We start from the raw sequence: 24055 nt of genomic DNA, 5'->3' as shown, positions 1-24055 counted from the left end.
AGGGGCGTAGCAAGCTTTTCAAAAGTGCGGGGGATGGATGTGGTTTGTTTATTAACAATAAAAACGATGAATACAATGACAGAAGGGTACAAAAATATAATATACAAGATATTAAAAGCTTCCCATTTAAATGAGTGATACTAGAAAAGTATAAAAACACACTCGGAACACAGAAAATAAGTCAAAACTCTGTTGTGAAAATACACAACAGTAGACTTGCTAAAGAATCAGAAATACTTTAATAATCCCAGGGGGAAATTATTTTCAGATATACTCCAGATATACAAACAACATATATTAAGAACAAATATATATATATATATATATATATATATATATATATATATATATATATATATATATATATATAAATGCAACCAACAACAACAACCAAAACTGACCAATGAACATATGACCCACTAAAAAAAATGATATGTTGACTTTAATTAACTTTTTTATGTCAACAGGTCCCACATAACTGGGTTACGTTAAACAAACATAATTTGGTCATGTTACTTCAACATCATGGAATTAAGTCATTTTAAGCGACCCAATTAAACTCTGAGCAGAGTGTTAAATGAACACTGAAGCAGTGTTAAAGTTAATGAGATAATTAAGTGAATAACTGAGTGATGATTGAGCATTATTGAAGACACCTGATGATAACAAGCAGAATCATTGAAGGAGAAAACCGGAATGTTTAAGTCACCATTATCCTAAACAAGGGTGCAGTGGTAAAGGAATATGGTCAAACAGTTACAGCTGTGGCACTAGCAAACCTCAGTGAATATTGAAAAGTAATATCATGAAATAAATGCAAACAATATCTAATGGTAATAGGCTACTGTTTTTTAATGTCAACATTTTTCAACTTCACTTACAAGATTTCTCTAGAAAAAGGTGTCAATCTTCTCCTGCCTCTTTCTTTTCTGCATCTTACTGACAAAAAGACTGGTAAGCTTGATAGTGACATGGGTCTGACTGTGACTGCTAAATTTTGCTTACTTGCGCCTTGAAAACGGGGAAAAAAACGCCCACACAAAGCTTTTTCTCTGGTGGTATAAATAATGTAACAATTTACTGTTTTTAAACATTAAAATAATATACACTTTTATTTCAACTATGATGGTAACAACAGGTATGCAAACAATGTCATCATTTCTCACTTTTTTTCTCCTCGACAGGTACAAACACAACAGGTAAGTATCCACAAAAGTATTCAGCTAATCAACAAACAATGCTCAAAATTTCAAAATCAATTGCAACTGGCAATAAACCCATAAATACACTGCTTAACAATGGCAATTTGTCCCTCCTCTTCGTCAATTCCCTTCCTTCTTCATCACAGTTAGACTACTATATACATTGCATGACACATACATAACCGAATTTAGCTAGCTGCTGAACAATATCCCAATTAGCATTAGTCAAAAAACGAAATATAATACCGAAAACACTCGACATGTCAACAAAACATAAACAGAACATCTTCCCAAACACATATCAAGCTCATTTAAAAAGCTTGAAAGCATAAACACTCAAAGTACCTGGAAAAGGGAGATGCAAATAACCATAACCATAAGTTCCCGCCTCCTCAGCACGAGCTAACCGATAAATCTAACACATCAAGAGAGGCGGGACTTAAGGCAGAACAGCCAATCATCAGCCGGTCACACTCAAAGCCGGTGTCATGTTTGAGAGGGAGGGGGAGATGAGGCAGCCGCAGCGAGCGCAGACACAGAGCGGCCAGAGAAACGGAGGAGCGACTGTAGTAAGGCGTTTGTGCAAAACTGCAGAAAAAGTGTGGGTGTTGAACCCTCTCATCGGGAAAAGTGTGGGTGTTAAAACACCCACATCCCCCACGGGTGCGACGCCCCTGATAGCTCGTCATGGCTGGTTAGGACCAAAAATATACCTTTTATCATGTGTCGTTTGCTGTCAGGCTAGGACACAGTGTAATTGTAGCTGCCTTCAGCCTGTCTATCTCTCTCAGTCTGAGTACTCTGTTTCAAACAAAGGAGGCTGGGCATAGAAATGCATCTATTCAGAGTCACGTGACACATGCAAGGTTTGGATGTGTGAACGGCGAGCTCTGTGCATTTCGCTGGTTTTAATACTTTTTAAGTCATAAACTGGTGAGATTTGATACATCCTGATCCTTAAATGTTCTAAGAAGACAATATGTCAAAGAATTCAAAATCCTCGGGCTCTGAAGACATTAAAAAACACTTAAGTGCTCAAGCTGATACCCCTGACAAGGCCGCAGACCAGGGAGTCATTTTGGCCGGTGAGGTGAAGGAGATTCGGCATGAATTGCTGAACGTGTCGGCAATGCTGGTGAAGGTCATTGCTGACTTGGAGGATCTTGCTGTAATACGTCAATTGATCACTGCCATAGAGATAAAATTCACTGATATGGTTACAAGAGTGGTGGAGGTCAAGAAACGGATCGATTATCTGGAGTCATCGGAGAGGGAATTAGCTGAAAATCTTGCACTAATGTTGGAATGTGGTCTTTATAATTGTATTTTTGACACACAATCTACTTTTCTTCATGTCAAAATGTCAAATGTTAATATGAGTGGATTGTCTCTCCCTCCACGTGGAATGTGAATGGGTTGGGGCACCCATTAAACGTAAGTAATATGATATAGTGTTTCTATATCATATAGCAACATTGACGCTTCACAGGATGTGTAAAGATCTTGGTCTTACAGGTATTTGGAGACTTTTGAACCCATATAGTAGGGACTATGCATTCTTTCATCAACGCATAAGATTTATTCTTGAATAGATTTTTTTTTATATATCTAAGTCCCTCATTTCATCTGTAGTGGATTGCTCAATTGGAAACATCTTAGTCTCAGATCACACCCTGGTGAGTTTAGGGGTGTTGCCACATATGGAGAAAAGGAAATCATATATTTGCCGCTTTAATGTATCCCTTTTGCAAAATCCTGAATTCCAAAAAATATTAATGGCTGAAATCAATGATTATATGGAGAACAACTGGTCCTCAGTGTTCTCTGTTGGCGTGGCTTGGGAGGCACTTAAAGCATTCCTTAGGGGTCGGATTATACAGTATGCCTCATTCACCCAAAAATCCAAAGCACAAGAACTCGTGGAGTTGGAAGGGAATATTAAAAGTGCTGAGGCAGAGCTTAAGTGCCGAATGTCGTCTGATGGCTTCAGAGAATTGACCGGATTGAAATACAGATATAATACTATTTTGTCACAGAAGATTGAGTTTTGGCTATTCAGGGCAAGGCCGTCGTACTTTGAGTCAGGGGACAAAGCAGGAAAACTACTGGCTATATTTATTAACCAGAGAGAGTCTTTTTGAACCATTCCCTCAGTGAAATCTGCTGGTGGTAAAATATTTACTTCAGCCATTTATATTAATAATGCTTTTAAAGAATCTTGATCTATATAGTTCCACGTATTCGTCTACTGATGAAGATATTAGAAACTTTGTGGAACCATTAGAATTCCCTAAACTGACAAATGAGCAAAAAATTATCTTGATTTTAAGATAACATTGGAGGAGCTTGGCGAGGTAATTAAGGCCTTGCCTACAGGCAAGGCTCCAGGGCCTGATAGCTTTGCCACTAAGTTTTTTAGATCTTATGCTACAGAATTGGCTCCACTTTTGCTAAAAAAATACAGAATCATGAAAGAATGGAAAGCTTCCATCAACCATGTCACAAGCCCGGATCAGTCTGATTCTTAAAAAGGACAAATATCCAAGCGAATGTAAGATTTACTGTCCCATTTCACTGATCCAGCTAGATGTTAAAATATTGTAAATAAATTTGGCAAAGCAATTAAGTAAAGTTATAACATCTCTTATACCTATAGATCAGGTCGGGGCCGCAGCTCTTCTGATAACATTAGGCATTTCATCAATATCATGTGGTCAGTGGAGAATGATAAGACTCTGGTCGCTGCATCTCACTTGACGCCGAAAAGGCGTTTGATATGGTAGAATGGGATTATCTTTTTAAGATTTTGGAAATGTATAGCTTTGGGAATACGTTTATTAGATGGATTAAGTTACTTTATAGACACCCCGCTAGTGGCGGTACAAACAAATGGATTAATTTCAGATTATTTGAATCTGGATAGGGGCACCCGGAAGGGTTGTCTTCTTTCCCCATTATTATTTTGTCTTGCCCTAGAACCATTAGTAGCCGTGATAAGAATAGACGATGATTTTCCAGGGGTTATGGCGGGAGGCGTGGCGCATAAGCTTTTGCTTTACGCAGATGATATTTCATTATTCATCTCTGACCCTACTAGATATGTGCCCTTTCCTCCACAGAATTATTAATTCCTTTTCTAAATTCTTGGGATACAGAGTTAATTGGTCTATGTCCGAAGCTTTGGCTCTTCAGCCTTTCAGTGGCCCAAACAGGGCATTACGTATTTGGGTATTTTATTCCCAGGAAATGTATGTGATTTAGAGTTAATTTTGACCCTTTAAAAAAAAAGGGTTTTAAGTGATGTGTGCAGGTGGGCTTCATTACATTTATGTATGATTGGGAAGGTTAATGTTATTAAAATTAATTATATTCCAAAATTCAACTACCTGCAACAGTCTCTCCCTAAAGATTTCCCCCTCTCTTATTTCAAGCAATTTGGTTGCGTAGCAAAGTCTTTCATTTGGAATGGTAAACGTCCCAGGTTACATTTCAGTGAGCTGCATAGGCCGATTGACAAAGGTGGGTTAGGCCTACATGATGAGATGGAAGATTTTTCAGTATCTCTGAATTTGATTATCTAGCGCAATGTGAAGCAGCATTACGCAGCACTACACCATCCTCATCAACACACGAAATTCCAGGAGAAAATGCTGCATCCGAGGTTACAGCCACAGAAGAAATAACAGGCATTGCAGTCTGTCCTGTAATTCCTACTGGAGCTTCCCCTCTAGTATGATATGCCTTTAACATATTGAGATGGTAAACTCGAGTCTGGCGTTTCCTATCCGGAGTACGAATTACATAATCCGTATCACTCATTTTCTTTGTAACAACATAAGGGCCAAAGAAACGAGCGGATAGAGCAGACCCTGGAACAGGCAACAGCACGAGCACTTTATCACCAGGCAGAAAAGATCGAGCAACTGCTTTCCGATCAAACCAGGCTTTCATTCCGGTCTGTGCAGCAGTTAGAGACTCTTTTGCAAGAGAACAGGCAGTATGTAATCGGTCTCGAAACTTACTAACATACTCCAACACATTAGTTTCAGGTTTTGAATCCACCTCTAACATCTGTTCTTTTAGGAGTTTTAAAGGCCCCCTAACACTATGACCAAACACAAGTTCTGCTGGACTAAACCCTAAAGGTTCTTGTACCGTTTCACGCACAGCAAACAGAACCAAGGGAACTCCCTCATCCCAATCCCTACCTGTCTCCAGGAAGTACTTACGCAACATCGATTTCAGAGTCTGATGAAACCGTTCCAGGGCGCCCTGACTTTCGGGATGGTACGCACTGGCAACTCGATGATTTATGGAGAGAGATTTCATTACCTGTACAAACAATTTTGACAAAAAATTTGTACCTTGATCTGTCTGTATAGTCTTAGGCAGTCCAAATGTGGAGAAGAACTTAACCAGTGCTTTAATAATAACAGATGCAGTGATTTTTCGTAAAGGAATTGCCTCAGGAAATCTAGTAGCCACACACATCATCGTAAGCAAAAACTGATTTCCCGATCTGGCCTTAGGCAATGGACCAACACAATCCACTATTATGTGTTCAAAAGGTTCTCCCATCACCGGAATAGGAGAGAGTGGTGCAGGGGGAATCCCCTGATTTGGCTTCCCTACGAATTGGCAGGTATGACAAGTACGACAGTACTGGGTGACATCTTTTTTCAACCCTGGCCAAAAGAAATGCCTCAATATCCTATTGTAGGTCTTGGTAACCCCCAAATGACCAGATAGCTGATGATCATGGGCAAAACATAACACATGTTGACGATAAGAGGAAGGAACAACAATCTGGTAAACAACATTCCAGTCCCACACTTGATCAGTGTTGGCACACCACTTTCTCATCAGCAAGTCATTTTCAATAAAGAAAGCAGTTTTCTTATGTCTTGCAACATCTGGAGAGACCACAGAAGCAAAGGATTTTATAAGGGACGAATCTTCTTTCTGGGCAACAATAACCTGCGCACGAGTAACTGAAAGCTTCAGGGAGTCAGTGTCTGATTTTTCTGATTGTGACTTCGGAAGCAAAACACTTTCTGAGTGAGTGTTATTAGTAAAATCACGTGCAAATATTGAGTCTGACAAACTTACCACATCACCCCCTTTTCGTGACTGAGCACGTGTGACTGCACATGCAGAAAAAACATCGGGGTATGTGCTAGACAGTTCTGTTGAATCACAAAATGCCTCCGGTTTGTCAAGGACTTCTAACAATGGCATCACTTTTCCACCTGCAAGGTCATTCCCAAGAATGGAATCTACTCCCTTTACGGGAAGTCCTGGCCTTACGGCAACTTTCACATATCCGGTTACTAGTTCACTTTGTAGATGTATACAATGCAACGGCACTTTTATGAACCCCATTTCAATTCCCTGCACTATTACACTAGAACCACATGAAGTTTCATTAGACAAGGGTAACACATCAGCCGCAATGAATGACTGTGCCGCGCCCGTGTCTCTAAGGATCTGAACCTCTTTTTGATCTTCCGGTTTTCCAGTTAACGAGACTAATCCTTTCAAAAGAAAAGGATGATAAATAGCAGGAATCACCTCACTAGTACGAGGTATTACTAAACCAACGCCCTTGCTTTGCGGTTGGTGTTTGCATTTTAAAGTAGTACAATCTGCTATGACATGTCCCTGTTTGTGACAATAGAAACATTCCCGAACTTCTTTAGGACGGGGAACACTGGACTTAGGATGAGTAAACTGTGACTGAGAAGAAACAGCTAGAGACTTCTCTGCACGTGTCGAAGTGAAAACATTTTTATGTGTTAACACAAACTCGTCAGATAATATTGCTGCTTGTGACAACGAGGTTACCTTTTGCTCATTAAGATAAACCACCACACGCTCAGGCAAACACCCTTTAAATTCTTCTAGCAATACTAACTCCCTTAATGACTCGTAACCGTCAGCTTTACTTGAAGTACACCATTTATCAAATAAAATCCCTTTCTCCCTTGCGAACTCCACATAAGTCTGGTTGGCATTTTTTTTATGACTTCTAAACCTCTGTCGGTACGCCTCAGGAACCAGCTCATAAGCACGGAGAATAGCGGATTTCACTGACTCATATTTCAAACTCTCCTCCAAAGAGAGAGTAGAACATACCTCTTGAGCTTTTCCTATTAACTTGCACTGTAGCAAAAGAGACCAAACATCCCTTGGCCAATGAAGAGCTGAAGCGATGCGCTCAAACGCAGTAAAATATGAATCTACCTCTGATTCTCTAAATTGCGGCACCAATGCAATATGTTTGCTAACATCAAAGGTGACAGAAGACAAATCACCTAACAGTGGTACATTAGATACCTGACCCCGGCTATGTTGTACAACCGAGCCAGCAACAACCTTCTCTGCCTCTAACTCAAGCAGTCGCAGCTTCACCTGCTTATCAGCTTCGATCTCCAGCCTGCGTATTTCTAAACGTAGCTCTAATTCGGCCTGGTGCGTCCGAGTTTTTTCCTGTGCCTCATACTGTAAACGAGCAAGGCGGACTTTCAATCGTGCCCCCTCTCGTGACCCAGTAGAAACAGGAGAAAATGGTTCAAAGGGCTGTAAGCCGGCCTTGGCCTCAGCCTCGGCACCTGCTCTAACCTCCCGTTTTTCCACATCATCCCTAAAACTGGAATGATCAATGACAGCACCAGGTAGCTCTACATCTCCGCCAGTCTCCTCACCACTAGCTCCAGATAAAAAGAGAACATTAAGGTCTACTAACCTCTGCAGAATTATGCTCTTGATGTCTTTCTTAAGAGCCTGCCTCCCAATCTGAATGTGATAGTGTTCTGCTATCATCAACAGATCCTGCTTCCTACATAGATCTATCTGTTCTTCAGAGGGACTACTAATAAAGCTTTGTAAATTGAACAGCGCCATTACTGTAAATAAACAATCCACACTAGAACACCGCCTCACATAGACATGCTTCTAACACAACACTAGAGCAACGAAATGGCAATTTACCACCAACACACACAAAAACCCTTCCAGGACATGGGTCTTCAAAATAGAGATCTAAATATTTATTTGAAAGTATCCCGGATGAGCCCCCATAAATGTTACGACCCCTAGGGTTTTCTAAGGGTATGAGGGGGTAACATTTTAATTGTAAACGTATTTAAGGTGTGTGTTGGGTTGGCAAATGACAAAAAGCAACCAGGCAAGTAAACGGTATAAAAAAGGTAATTTAATCGGAGTTGTACCTCCGTAACAAAAAGTCAAGGACAACTGAATAAGGTGTTTACATGTTATGCAAAGAACATACTAATAACTAAACCAGAGGGAAAAAGGACATGAGTGGAGCCAAAGAAAAGAAAGAATCAAAACAAAACAATTCTAACTTATTTTTATAGCCCTCTAAACTCAATAAATTGTTAGATCAAACAATTGATTACTGCTTTTGGAAAAGGTCATGAGGCATCAGTGTATTACTCCCTGCTAATTCAGAGTCTGGGGGACAGAGCTTTAACTTCTATCAAGCGATTATGGAAAAAAGATTTAAACTTGGTATTGGAGGAGGGAGTGTGGGCTAGGATTCTAAAAAATGTCAAGTCTTTATCTAGAGATGCAATGGTGTGCCTTTGCAATTCAAGATTTTACATCGATTCTATTGGACCCCCTCTAGATTGTATAGGCTTGGTCTTAAAGACACTCCCACCTGCTGGCAATGCCAATCAGAAGATGGAGACACATCCCATGTTTTTTTATTGGTGTGTTTAGATCCAAGAATTTTGGTTGAAGGTTCAGAGTTTTGTGCGTGACGTATTGGCCACTCAAGGTTCATTTTGCCCCAGGCGTTGGGGCGGTGATCGATGTAGAGAATAGACATAAAGATTTGGGTCCTAACCAGTGTCATGATCACCAGACAGATAGATTTAAGGGAATGGAGGTCAGCTAGAGCACCCCCATTTCAGGAGTGGTGCTCGGAGATGGGGAGGGTGGCTTTTGAAGAAGGGTTATCAAGAAGATTGGGGAATTTGCACTCAATTGTGGGGAAATGGGGCAGATATCTGGTATTCTTGGAGGGCTCTCTGGGAGGGGCAGTGGAGAAAGAGGTGTAGTTGTTAATATGTATGATTATTATATTTATATATATTTTTTGTTTGTTTGTCTGTGTCTATAATCATGTGTGACCACTGGGATGTTGTTGAGGACCAGGGTGGGGTTGGGGATTTTTTGAGGGACCATAATAGTGGGGGTTAAATATTGATTCTGTGTATATATATTTTGTATTTCTTTGTTTAATTTATGAATCAATAAAAACAAAATAATCACAAAAGATACATACAAAATACAGCTGTACTTGTGCAAACCTACGCTCCTGAAATAACATCATATCATGAACATACTGAAGTTTTTATCTACTTTTTAGAAGTTAGAGTATTCTGAATTCATGCTTAAGATAATTATAATTTTCCATGTTGTAGTCAGTTTTGGATATTGCATTGCGTATATAGCATTTTCTATGGAAACAGTGTGTTCAAAATGCAAGTTACGGTACACATTCTGACTAGCATGTAAATGAGCTAAGTTCACCTGTTCATCTGCTACACTGTCTGCTCAAATATAAGTTGGAATATTACATATATGTTGTGAATATAGTAATAAATCTCATGTATAAAAAACAAACAACTAATGCTTCTATTCTCTGACAACAAACTCATCAGACATATTAAGTTCAGTTCTTTGGTTTGTGTACAGCTGTATTGTGTTCTGTTCATTGGTGTGACATCACCGAGCACACTTTTTCACAATTTCTCCCTTTGGGTTAAGAAAAAAAGAAAGAAGAATGTCATATGGGGTTATAACAACACAGGGGAGAGTAAACAATGACTGAATTTTCATTTTGGGATGAAATACCCCTTTAACATTGGGAACCGCAGGTTCTACAAACAGCCAGGAATAATAGTATCTATCTACATCACTTATTATCTTGAAGAATAACAGGAAATGTAGAATGCTTAAAAATGTTTAAGGACATATAAGGTATTCTCTGTGCCTTAGACTGTGGAGAGCCCCGCGGTGACCATGTAGACTCCTGCCTGTTGCCACGACTCGCCAAGGACACGTGTGGGAGCATCTGACTCAACCCATTGGACCTGTTTACACTAATAACACTACAGCAGGATTCCAGTATTCTGCAAACATATCAGCTTTGCTATTTACCAAACATAATGTACACAGCAAAGCCTTGTGATTCGTCAGTTATCACTTCCTTCATGGGCAGAGTGTTTCCATTGACATAAGAGTTCACCCATGGTAACCAAACAGGTGGGGCACCTACGGCAGATGTATTTGACTATCAAATAGCACAGAGAAGCTGCTCTCTGAAAATTTAAACATCCAGACTCCGAACAGCCAGAGAAGACACCCAGAAAAACAGGAATTAGACAAATGAAAAGGTAAACATCTTCTAATTAATCAAGATGCAAACTAATCTGGTGTATTCCTCATTAATAAACCTCAACAAAGTAACAGATCTGTTTTGTTTAAATGGTCTGATAATCTGAAAACATCTTGTTTGCCATTTTAAACAAGGATCGAGAATTAAAAGAGGTGTGTGTAATAAGTATGTAACTTGATATGTGTTTAAAGAGTTGTTATACACTGCAAAAAACAAACGTATTACATTCAGGATATATTCAAGAGTATATTTGTTTAATATATAAACACTTTTAAAACAAGATAAATGACCTGTTAGACAGCACTGCTTAAGATATTTTGACTTGTTCTCAGAGAATTCTCAGTTTTTTACATTTCAAACATGAGGAAAAGCCTTGCCTATGCAACAAAATACAACAAACTTAGTCAATATACATTCAATAAAATAAATATATATATAAAATATATATATTGACAAAAGTAAAAAAAAAAGATTTAAGAATATGATTTTTGCACTGTAATTGTATTATTATATACTGTATATTTACATGGTTTGATTGTGAGAGTTGCTGACACAAAGTGTACATTACATGAAGTGTACAACAAAATGAGAGCTCCTCTTGGTGAGATAAGCATATTTTACATTAAATCTGCTGTATGTTGATATTTTAAGACATTTAACATGGACTTGTACTCTACAACAGCCTGATGAGATCCATTCGAACATGAACTGGGGATTTCTGGAGAACGTGTTAAGCGGAGTAAACAAGTATTCAACAGTCGTGGGCCGGGTTTGGCTCTCCATCCTCTTTGTTTTCCGGATCCTTGTGTTCGTTGCCGCTGCCGAGCAGGTGTGGAAGGATGAGTTCAAAGACTTTGTGTGCAACACGCAGCAGCCGGGCTGCGAGCATGTCTGCTTTGACCACTTCTTCCCAATCTCTCAAGTGCGATTATGGGCCATGCAGCTCATCATGGTGTCCACGCCTTCACTGCTCGTAGCCCTGCACGTGGCCTACAGAGAGCACAGGGAGAGCAAACACAAAAGGAAGCTGTACCAGGACAAAGGCAGCATAGACGGAGGACTGCTGTTCACCTACATCATGAGTCTGATCCTCAAAACAGCCTTCGAGGTAGCCACTCTCCTCGCTTTCTATTACCTGTACAGTGGTTTCAACGTCCCTCGGTTACTGCAGTGTGATGAAAGCCCTTGTCCCAACACTGTGGACTGTTACATCTCCAAAGCCACGGAGAAAAAGATCTTTCTTTATATCATGGGATGTACGTCTATGCTGTGCATTGCACTGAACATGGTAGAGATGGTGTATATTGTATCTAAACAGTGCTGGAAATGCTTCAGTAAGAGGTATGTTCCTGTGAATGAAAGACGCGTCTGCCACGGTCGACCTCCCTCTACGTTCACTCTCAGTTCACCCACGCCACCGTCATTAGCCTCATCTAAGGAGTGTGGGCTTCATTGTGCTCCAGCTGGAAAGGATAGCCCCATACTTACCGCTGCATGAAATACAGACAGATTGATTTTTTTCCAACCCACTGAGAAAAATAAACCAACGAAGGCTGTCATTAAGATTTTTCAGAAGTTTAACCCCTCACCCAAACCTAACCATGATTTTAATAGGAAAATCTCTGTTTTGTTACAAAAAAGTGAAACTATCAGGTTTGGGAATGAGATGAGGAAAGCATGTTACAGGGTATTGGAACACATTAATTAAGTGATTTATTGCAGAAATAAATATGGAATGAGAAACCAAATGTGTTCACATGAATTTCCTTTCATAAATAAAGTGCTGGATAGGAGGCGAGCTAAAATCTGATGCCTGTATTCTGTGATATCTTATGATTTTGCCAACTTTATTTTTATTATTCAAAATAAAAAAATTATAAAAAAATATTTGAAAACTTTCAAAGCAATAATTACTAGTGACTTGTATCGGTCAGGCACAATTTATTAGACAATATTGGCTATTTTGATATTATTGAAATCAGCTGATGAAAGGTGCTTTCACTTGACTCACATCAGCATTGCCGAATACGCTTAAATCTAGCCCAATGTAGTCAAGCCATTTTTATTTGTGTAATGCTTTTCACAAAACACACAGTTTCAAATCTGCTTTACAGAAGATCAGGCATTAACAGAAAACAAAACTGTAATATCTATAATGTCTAGGAGTCATCATTGTGTAGTTTGATTAAAAACGATTGTGAATTGTGTTTAAAAATAAGTTATTAAATAGTAAATGTATTTAGAATGCCAGTATACTGTGGTTTGGGCAAATAACGAAAATTTCACCATTACTGTCCACGTACGTATAGGCTAGTCTGCACATGCACCTGAAATAGTTTGTACTAATTAATGGGTCCACAAAGTGGCACTCACAGCTGGGCATTGCTGTCACAAAGTATTGCAATAAGACGACGTCAACACTGGTGAACAGGAGACAAAGGTGGAATAACAACTGTGGATATGCACTTAAGCACACCTATACTTGTGTATAACTCCACTCTGAAAGACTATAAAGACAACAAAATGGATCTAAACTCCTGAAGAGGAATAGTCCAATATCACACAGCAGTCGTAGCGCCTGTGTCAATAACTTGTCCATTTGCACCCATCAAATAGAGTAATGTTTGAAAGGACAGAGCATTCGATTGCATGTATATGCCAAAGTATACTTAAGGCTTCAGGAGTGAAGCACCAGCGTTAACTCTGGTACCATGTTGCAATTCCGTCAAGCGTTGTAATGCATTCCAAATTTGACCCCGATGCCTCTGACTTTCCCCAAGCGTCAATGAATGGTTATCGGTCAATGTGTCTTTACAATGACAGGTACATCTTTATACCAAAGTGATTTTAACAAGTTTTTGCCTCATTGAGGATGAGCTGCTCCAAAGCAACAAGAAATATTTATAAGAGATATTGAATGTGTCAATTATTTTATACATATTTAACTTTTATTTAATACAAATATTTACATATTTTATGTATATTTATTGTCTCCGAGCACCCAGAGTCTGCAGTTACAGAATTAATTTAAATTCACAAAGAACACCCCAAGACCATAATGTTAACAAGTCTTCTTATCATGATCTGCAATGTATCAAAGCAATTGCCAGGACTTTCTTCTCTTACAAATCCAAATCGATGTTTTCAATGTTTACTGTGCTCCCCTCCCGCTTTCTTGCCTGGCAAACTCATAAAATAGTGCCTCCATGATGCTATCTGCAATGCTTTTCATGTGGCATTCAATGCGATGCGTTTACACTGCCATGTCTGGAAGGGAACCATCTGGTTGGGAAAGTCTCATGAGAGTTGCATTTGCTGTTTGTAAGATTAGGTGTAGGGTTTCTGTGAGACTCTTCAAAAAACACTGAATTAATGTAACAAGTGACTCTCGCAACCTGTTGACGCCCCTACACGGATCATGTGAACGCCCCTTGCATCACAGATGCATTAACTCATCCTTGTGCAAGTTCCAAAATCTACAGACACTTCGATTTTCACATTGATTTATTGAATTTTGAATAAGTACGGTTTAAAATTATGTTTTTCTCAGCAATTTTGTGTACATCTCATTTGCTGTCATTAAGTCAGTATTATGTATAATATATATATATATATATATATATATATATTTATATTATGCTATATATAAAGCATTTTATCCGCCATCATCTACACTGCACACTCAATATATCAGTCCTGCGATTTGCCATTGAAAAAAACAAAACAATTGTTGACCACTAATAACTATTGTGCTGGGGTGAAGGAAATGGAACTTGTAAAGATCATGGCTTGGGTGCTTGGTGACAGTATATTAAAGAATCAAACCAAAAAAAAAAAAAAAAAAAAAAAAGAGTAACAAAATGCAAGCTGTAATAAATTGGTTTCTATTGATTAACATACAGACTGCTGGTGGCAGCAGTTGATCAAAGAACCAGTTACAACAATTTTGACAAATTTCAGATTTACAAGGTAAACGGGACCAAAACAGTTACAAATTATACACAGCACTACATAACATCTTTACTGATCATGAGTCACTTTCAGGTGGGATACAAAAAGTCCAATGGAATATTAAAAAGTATTACTATCAATACTCAAAAAGTTAACTTCAAAGGCAACAGAAATGTGCTGAACAGCTTTATAGAAGGACATACATGCTTTAGAGGTATATCATCTACTGCAACTATAAAGTGAGCTTAACATACACAGTCCTGTAACGTTATAAACATTGCACTGGGGACCTTTAAGATAGTGGTGATGTAGTGTCTACCAAAACATAAAACATCCCTACAGCTTCTTGAACAAGCAACAACCATTCTGCATTCATGTCTCAATAGAGATAAAATGTCCAGTTAAAATGTACTAGATTTGCAGCAATTTAGTTATCAACCTCATCCTGAGTTCTGACAACATGATATTGGGGAAAAAGCTCAATAAATTAGTCGTCTTTTTGCAGGATCACCATGGGTCGCATTTCATGAAGCTGCTTAAGAAGAACTTCGGAGACATCAGAAAAAACTTTTTGCACCTCAAATGTGACATTGCTAAGCGTGGACAAGTTTTGGGGATTTTTAAATTCAACAAGTTGCAGAACCTCTCGCGAATGCATTTTTACATCAGATCTTTTGCACACTACTGTCGCAGTCTTTAAGTGGAAAGCAGTCGTTCGTTTGCGTGAACTTCCACTCAACTGTACTTTTGCTTTTCTTTTCTGGGATGTCCTAGATTCCTGAAGAAACTGAAGAAAGGACACCTCAAATCCCATGGGCTTGAACGAATTCAATGGTGTAATTTGATCAGCGACGTCCTCCTGGTTCATGGTAGTGCTAGAGGAAGTGGATTCTGAGTTTAAATCCATATCGTTGACAGACCTCACTCTTGTCATTCTTTTATTTCCAAATGATTTGGCCCTTTTACCTTCACCCTTGCGTGGGCGTCCTCTTTTCCTTTTAACTACTACTGATATCTCTGAACACGTGTCGGTTGAGGGTTTACAATCTGACAGATCTGGATCTTCTGTGCTTTCCTTCTCAGATGTGGGCTTCGAGAAATCTGATTCGCTCTGCCCGGTTTCAGCGAATTCCTCATTGTCAGATGTCTCCGAAATGGTACTTTCCTCAGATTTATCAGTGTCGTCACTTCTGGAAGCAATACGTTTATATCTGGATCGGGGTATTTTTTTACAGTATATAAAATTACTTCTCTGTTCCTCCAGGTACTGTTTTGGGAGGCCATGTTGGAGATAATGTTTCATTATATTTCGTTCAGAACTGGTCACTGTTTCACAACCTTTTATCATGCAAGCATACTGCAGTTGTAATCGCTTGGTGCACATCGCAGATGCTTCTTCCTGGGTTTTCAAAATAGGCTTTCCATATTTTGTCCAGTTGTTTTTCTTTTCTCTTCTTTTTTTAAGACCTCCCTTCTGAACTAGTTTCTTGTATGTCTCACTATTTTCTTTCTCACCCTTTTGAATTTTTTTTTTGTTAGTTTCTCGGTTTTCTTTCTCACCCTTTTGAACTGGTTTCTTGTTAGTCTCGTTATTTTCTTTCTCACCCTTTTGAACTGGTTTCTTGTTAGTCTCGTTATTGTCCTTCTCATCCTTTTGAACTGGTTTCTTGTTAGTCTCGTTATTTTCTTTCTCACCCTTTTGAACTGGTTTCTTGTTAGTCTCGTTATTTTCTTTCTCATCCTTTTGAACTGGTTTCTTGTTAGTCTCTCTATTTTCCTTTGTCTTTTGAACTGGTTTCTTGTTATTTTCTTGATTTTCTTTCTCTGTCTTTTGAACTGATTTCTTGCAGCTCTTTACATTTTCAACAGGTTTCTTGCAGCTCTTTTCATTTTCAACTGATTTCTTGCAGCTCTTTTCATTTTCAACTGGTTTCTTGCAGCTCTTTTCATTTTCAACTGGTTTCTTGCTGCCGTTTTCATTTTCAACTGGTTTCTTGTTAGTCTCTCGGTTTTCTTTCTCAATTATGTCAAGATGACGCTTCTTGGGCCTACCAATTTTTATCCCCCTCTTGCTTTCTCGTGGGTTTATGAGCATACGTTTGTAAATGTCTTGGTGTTTCTTCATGGTGTGCCGCAGTAAATTTGACCGTGTGCTGTAAGCACATTCGCATCCTTCCACCTGACATCTGAACATCCCCTCCACAGGCTCAACTTGAGATATTGTTGTTCCTGTATGCTCTTGATCAACATGGCTGATATACTTCCAGAAAGCTGTGAAAGTTTCATAGCACTCTGGCTGGTCACACTGAAACCTGCCCAAGTTGATGCTGCACATCATTGCACCTGCTTTCTCAAGGGTTAATTTGTGTAGCTGAAGATAGTGCTGGAGCAAGTCTGGAACAGACTGAAAAATACAAGAGCAGTTTTTGACTTGACACATGAACTCCACCACCTCCTTGAAGTCCCCCTCCATCTTGTTTTCACTCTCTTCATTTCTATGCTGTTCCTGTGCTTCCTCTTCAATCTGTTCATCTTGATTGTTAACCTCAAATTTAGGCAAAGCAGACTGATGCACAGCTTTGTAATGTAGGATCAAATTATGTTGAATTGTGAAAGCTGCAACACAGCCCTGGTGAACACAACGATAAGGTCTGTAAGGACTAAAAGTATCATCAGCCTCTGCTTTTCTATCTTTAGTTTTTTTGGGAGACTCTCTTGGCCTTGCCACTCTGGGCTTGGCAAGTTTAGGGTATTTGTCTAAGGACTCATTTGCTACCTGTACTGGTGTTGATGGATTTGGGGTGAGAGGCGGCATGGGCAGAAGCTCTTTTAGTGGGAACGCGTGGATCTGACTAGAAACGGAGGACTTTGTGGAAAACCATCCATTTGGCTGCTGATCCATTCTTGGGGATACTGAAGAATAGCCAGACACAATGACAGATGGCTGAACAGGTGTGTGATTTTGCAAAGATCCAGTCTGCATTCCCAATGAAAGACCTCTAACTTCAGGATTTGTCCAGCAATCTGCTAATATGCCTGGAGTAATGCAATGGGATAGTTTTGCTTTATCCACTTTCATGGACACTGATGCACCAGGCACATATATCTGCTGTTGACATACATCCAAATAAGATGCGTTTTTGACTGGATTGGGTAATTCTGGCATTGGACGAGTACTTCGTCTGTCACTCTCCAGGACCCTATGATTGGACTGACGTTTAATTTTCATCATCTTTATTTCTTCCTTTGTAAAATTATGCACTGTTTGATAATGGGCTTTGAGGTTGGAGTTGCGGGTGAATGCCTTGGAACATTTGTGACAGCTGAAAGGGGCAACATTAAACTGACCTTTCAATTGAGTAAGCATGTCATCTGTGTAATTGTGCAGTTTGAAAAGGTGTTTAAAGATAGCATCTTTTGTCATTGCCCTATAAGTACAACCATTTGCATCACATGCAAATGGTTTCACAAAGCATGGTATCTCAATGGATGAATCACTGGACTCTGGCTTAATAGGCTGTCTATCATTCCTTGTACGATCATCTACAGTTCTGGTCTCTTCATTGATTTCTCTGTCTAGGTCAAGCTTCTCAAGAGCTTTTTGGATTTCCAAAATTTCATCCACTGTTATAATGGTTGCATTGTTCACTGTAGTTCCTGAAGACACAGATGATTGGGTGTGAAGCAAGCTCTCATTTGGACTGACGTTACCCAATTGTAAAACAATTTCTGTTGAAGTACCAGCAGTGTTCCCCACAGGTCCCTGCTCACTTGGAGGTGCACTAAGTATCATGTTTGAAGAATGCTGTGGATCAACAGTCACAGGACTTGCAACAGACATTTGTGAGCAGGAACTGTCAACACTCGATCCATGAGGCAAGTTGCTTTTTTTGTGAAGGTCTCCAGCCAATATCTGGTCACGCAATCTATCTTTGACACTCTTTCCAGATACTAGATTTTGAGCAAGACTTTCCATGGCTGCCAGAAGTCCATCATTCGATAATCCACTTGCATTGATGATGGCTGTCTTTTCCTTTATCTCTTTTATTTTATTTAAAGTCTCAGCTTGAAGAATTTGACTGACATGATCTAAGGAACAACTATACAGGGTGGAGGCAGAGTGGTCTTCTGCCAACAACTGCGAGAGAAGAGGATCATTAAAATGTGGGTTGGACATATCTGAGTAACTTGCTTGTGGCGTGTTTTTGACATTACCAGTGTGCTGTATAACGCTAGTTTCTGAAAGACGGCTTTGAGCAGATGGACCTTGACAAGTGTTTGGAACAGTCTGCTGTTCTTGTCCACAGCTCATGGACCGATTTGATGGGTTTTGCTTGAACACTCCCCCTGTCAGTTTATCACTGCTAGTGTAGGTGGAGCTATTGGCCTGTGGAAAAGTGACATTAGGGTACAGTTTTGGATCAAGAGGGCCTTTATTAGGCAGGTGCACTGAAGTTTCCAGGTCCACATATGAGGAAGGTGTTGGATGGGGCGAGTTAAGAAGATCAAGAAACGAGCTTGGGAGGTCTGCTGTAAGGTCAGCTTCATCAAATGGTTTGCAAGAAGCACGCTTTGACAAGTGTCCTCCAAGAGATTTGGAACTTGGGAATTCTCTGTAACACCTACAGCAAATGAATTTGCCATCTTTAATAATGGCTGGCCATTTTGTTCTTCTGCTTCTTTTAACCTTTTTCTTGTCCCCATCACTGGACACATTTCCAGTGTTATTCTGAGAAGCTGGAAAACTCCTGTTTGATGGGGAAGTACCACTGTTTGGAAGTGGTGGAACTACACATGGATTTCTCTCCAACTTCACCACACACGGAGTATGGGTTATTGCAGAGAAAGAACTGTTGTTTGTTTGGTGAGGGTAAGATGATGCAGATGCATCTTTGGGAACTGAACTTTTTAAACTGCTTGTTTGTTGGGAGTAAGTAGATACTGAAGAATCTTTGAGATCTGAACTATCAGTGCATGAGGGCAACGCAGACATTTGTGTAGATCCCAAATTTGTCTCCGCTACAGAGTTAACTGCTCCCATCATATTCGGACTCATGACTTGTTGGGGTGGGTTTAAGTTGGCAACTGAATGCAAACTGTCACTTGTGGAATCATTTTGTTTGCAAATACTGTCCACTTGGGCTGGTGTAGGGTGACTGTTTGGATTATTCTGTGGTTTTAGAGAAGTATAGCTCATTCCTCCATGTGGTGCACTTTCACTAGAAGCTATGTTTAGGTGAGAGTAATGACTGCTAGAAGGGCTGTCAATATTTTGGGCACTTCCTGGAGAATTACATGTCTGTTTTTGGAGTACTGAATCATTCCTGGGGTCCCACAAGTGGTCTACTCCTATTTGAGATTGATTTGTGTTTCCAAGCTGAGAGAGCACAATGGGATCCAATATATTGGCCATTTCATTGGTATGGGCATGTTCTGTGGGAGCAGTTATGTGAGAGGGGACAGAGGGAAAGCTGGGGTTTGCACAACTTGTTGGGTAGGAAGGAGGCTGACTAAGGGGATTCTGCGTTTGAACACCAGGGCCAGGGACTCTTTGACCCAGTTCGTCTTGTGGATGTAAAACTGATTTGAGGCTTCCATTCATAGAAACAGATCTGAGTGTGGGTTGGACTGCCACCTTGTTCTTCTTTGCTAGCTTCCACAATGTGTAAAATTCAGGATGAACCGCCTTCATGTGCTTCGTAACACTTCTGTAAGAGCTATAGTCTCGAGTACATGATTCAAATTGACATTTGTGTCTCTCCTTCATGACTTGAACAGCGCTGTTCACATCTACTGGTTGCACAGATTTATTATCCGATATTTGTCCATTAGTTGGCAAGGGAGTCATTTGTAATGGAAGTGTCTGGGAAATTGGTGGAAGCACCTGACCCAAAGACACAAGTTGTGTTGCACAGTGGGAAGCCTGTGTTGAAGGCATCATGGTGTTACTACACAGGCTTGGATAATGTGTTTGACTCTGACCTAAAGGATTAGGATTGTATTGCCCAAATAAGTCATTGTTATTGTCGTTACCTAAATCAACTGTCTGCATCTGACCATGCAAAACATCTGTTGTTGGGACAGGCAGAAATTCGTCCAATACACTCTGGTATGAAGATGTAGAGGGCATGGGATCTGAATCATTCATCAAGGCGTCTAGTAGAGATTCCTCTGGTCTAAATTGATTTAAGTGAGACAGGTGAGGGCCCATGGCTGACTGAGTCAGATGGTCATTTGTTTGAGGGATGTGCTGATGGATGGGACTTTGAGCTTCTTGATCAGGTTTACATGTTCCAGGATGCACACAACCTTGAGCAGACATTGCAAAAGCGCTATTTAGCATATTTTCCACAGAATGCTTTACTATCACCATCCCACGATCCATTTGAGACCCTGTGCTGTTGGTATTCATCTGGGTGAAAGAGAGAGGGCTGTGCTGAACAGAACCCTGATGCACTTGATTGGTGTGATCTGGTTGAAGTTCTGTTTGTTCAATAATTTGGCCGTCAGTGCTCTGGCATTCCACTTTTGCAACATGAACCTCTGCATGGAGATCTAACTCGGAATAAGAATGAAAAACTTTACCACAGTCTGGGGCTTTGCAGGTAAATGTTTGGTAATGCTGTGCCTCATGGTCATACAGTTTATAGGCTTCATGAAAAATCTTACCACAACCAGGAAACATACACTTAGCCTTGAAGACTGGGTGGTCTTTGTTATGTATAATAAGTTCAGCATTGGTGTCAAAACTGGCTTTGCAGTTAAGCTGTATGCAAATATAAGGTTTGATGCCACAGTGTACCTGAAGGTGATCATTTAGGTGATCAACGCTGACGAACTGGCGACGACAATACTGGCACACTACTTTTGTGCTCTGCATTTCAAGGAAGCGTTTTGCTTCTTCGTTGTCCCCATGATCCTTCACATGGGCAATAAGATTACAGAAATATTTAAATCCTTTTCTGCAGCCATGAACTGGGCAAATATTCCCTTCATTACCATCATTGAAGTCAAGACAATCAGAGTCATTGGCATTTCCATTAAAAATGGAGCCCCTATTGTAGTTATTTTTTGTCTTGGTCTTACGCACTTGATTTTCGCCGCTTTTTGCTTTAAGGGCAACTATGACAGGAGCAGCAGTTTTTGGGTTGGCTAATTTCTTAGTTGTCTTCATTGCAGCGAGACGTTCTTTGCAAGACAGCTTCACATGTGATGCAACATGAGGATCAAGAGTCTCTCTTGCATCAAAGGTCTCTACACATATTGGACATGAATAGTATCCATCTTTGAAGTGAGTCTGTGCATGACGCACTATACGGTGACCAAGAAACTCTTTATCACATAAAACACAGTATTGCATGTAAGCCTGCCAATTTCTAAACCTAGCTGAAACGAACCCTTTTTCTCTCAACTTCTTTACCTCTCTGTTTTTCTGCTTCTGGTCTGCTATTTCATTTAGTTCATTAGTTGCATCCAGAAACCGTTGTGTGACATCCTTAAACTCCTCACAAAATAAGCCTTCCTCTGATCCCTCAGGGTCACCATCATTCAGTTCATCAATGGAACACACAATTGAAGCTTCTTCCCCCATAAGACCCAAACAGTGGCGCTTTAATGCCTTCCAGTCCCAGAACTCAGGATCAAAAGGCCACTGGGTTTTGAGGACTAAAAGCAGCTCGCAGCGCAGGGAGTTCGGTACAGGTAGATCTTCCTCTTCTAGCTTCTGGTCAGGCTCATTGTAAAGAGTTTCCACCGCATAATACGAGTCTACCGTTGGTTCCAGAAGAAACTCTGTCAGCTGGCAAGCTCTTTTGATCTCCAAGTCAGTGGGTAAGAGGCAAGAGATTGTTTTGCAGACAGTGGCCTTGGTGCTTCCGTCACACGATTCCATTCTGAGAGCTCGGATACATAGGTCAATGCAAGCAGAAAGTCCAACTTTATCCATCTATAAATTGGGAAAAAGGATATTTGGTATTTATAAGACATTTCATGTAGATATTTAGAAATTGTATTTTAAGAAGCCAGACAAGGAAATAAGAGAAATAAAAACAAATGTAGGAAGGCTCACCTCTGACTGGATGACTTTAACGAAAAAGAGTAGGTGGAACACTGTTTTAGACAGAAGCGACATCTGACGGCATCTGTCCAGAAAGCCTTGCTCTGAAGATTCTAATCGCTTAAGCAGTTTACCCCAGAACAGAGTCAGTTCCCTGCCAAAGGACACAAGAAACCTCATTAGAGCCAAAATGATTAGTCAAAATTATCGACAATAAAAAACTGTTGACAACATTTTCATTGTTGAATAGTCGTATGATCTCATTTATCTTGACATGAAATCACATTAAACTCAATGATGATGCATGAGAGAAGCACTGCAGTTCCCGCCTGACTGAGGAGAGGAAGAATTACACAGCTCACAGTTTAGATGCACTCTAAACTTTCACAGCTTCAGGTGATGTAGATTGCAAAGTATGAGGGAATTATAATGCAAAAATGGTAAGAGTAAGTGGAGCAAAACATGTTTAGTAGATCATGTAAATAACTACAAACTCTGAAACTGGCATTTCTCTTTGAGGTCAGCGCCTCTTCTATGAGTCCTGATCTAAGGGGAGAGATTGAAACTGCACCCGGCTGAGGCACACTCTGTAGCGGGACGCTCATCCCTTGAGCGTGCACTTGCTGTCACTGTGCATTTCTTGTTGTGAAGAAAATTGGCACAAAACACAAACAAATGTACATAACAAATTCACAATAACAGCATAGTAGTCGGTATTCTTGGTATGCTACAAACCAGCTTCAAATTTCAGCAATTCTTTTGCAGAAATATGACCATATTTGCCTTCTCTGGCAAAATGACACCTCTCCTGACTTATTGTCATAATCAATGGTCTCCACATTGCTAAGGTTGGACTGACTAGGGCCGGGGACACCCACACTGCCGAACACTGTGCATCCCTCTGCTTTGAAATTTATGCTGTGTGTCCTCAAATGTTTCATTAGTTTTGACATGTTTCCTACTTTACACGCGATTGTTGTAAAAAAAAAAGGTGTTGCACGTCGCGGTGTCGGAATCCTTTCTTGAGAAATACAGCCACACTTTAGAATGTTTAGCTTTAGGCATTTTAATTTAAGCACGTTTAAAAGCTAGCTAACGGTAGGCTACCTGCTGCCATTAGAGCAAGTGTAATTGCTCCATTCAAGCATTCCTCGGATGGTCCATAGTTTTGCTTTTAAGGTGGAATGTGAAAGCAACATGGACACTAACATTTCTACAAAGATGTGTTGGATTTGTATTAGAGCTTTATATTACAAAGTGATTTTGTCCCAGAGTTGTTACTGCACCAGTACATTACATGAAACCACTAAATACTGCTTTTCCTGACTTATCAGGGTTACTGCTAATAAATAACTTTTCTAATTAATCTATGCCAATCTACATGGACAGAAACTATCCATTATAACCTAATACCAT

The 24055-nt window shown here is 39.9% G+C and overlaps 2 protein-coding genes across 2 annotated transcripts in view; one reads left to right on the top strand and one right to left on the bottom strand.

Annotated features, from left to right (window-relative positions):
* Positions 1-10508: 10508 nt before the first annotated feature.
* On the top strand, positions 10509-12522 carry LOC127624050 (gap junction beta-7 protein-like). Its single transcript, XM_052098667.1, has 2 exons — positions 10509-10630; positions 11315-12522. Exon 2 carries the CDS (start codon positions 11336-11338, stop codon positions 12128-12130), a length of 795 nt encoding a protein of 264 aa, XP_051954627.1. The 5' UTR covers positions 10509-10630; positions 11315-11335; the 3' UTR covers positions 12131-12522.
* A 412-nt stretch (positions 12523-12934) lies between these two features.
* Positions 12935-24055, bottom strand: part of LOC127624048 (zinc finger protein 292-like) — a 47515-nt gene continuing 36394 nt past the window's right edge. Inside the window, exons 7-8 of the mRNA XM_052098666.1 lie at positions 22652-22793; positions 12935-22528 (exon numbers count right to left, since the gene is read on the bottom strand). Of these exons, the coding sequence (XP_051954626.1) occupies positions 15071-22528; positions 22652-22793 (7600 nt within the window). The 3' untranslated portion in view covers positions 12935-15070. The remainder of the gene's footprint in view (positions 22529-22651; positions 22794-24055) is intronic.

The sequence above is a fragment of the Xyrauchen texanus genome, chromosome 30 (genome assembly GCF_025860055.1).
Source record: "Xyrauchen texanus isolate HMW12.3.18 chromosome 30, RBS_HiC_50CHRs, whole genome shotgun sequence".
NCBI lineage: Eukaryota > Metazoa > Chordata > Actinopteri > Cypriniformes > Catostomidae > Xyrauchen > Xyrauchen texanus.
Note: the sequence above shows the minus strand (reverse complement) of the source record. Positions and strands in the feature narration are given on the sequence as shown.

Coding starts and splice junctions, on each gene's coding strand:
- LOC127624050 (XM_052098667.1), top strand. CDS start 11,336: ATGAACTGGGGATTTCTGGAGAACGTGTTAAGCGGAGTAAACAAGTAT.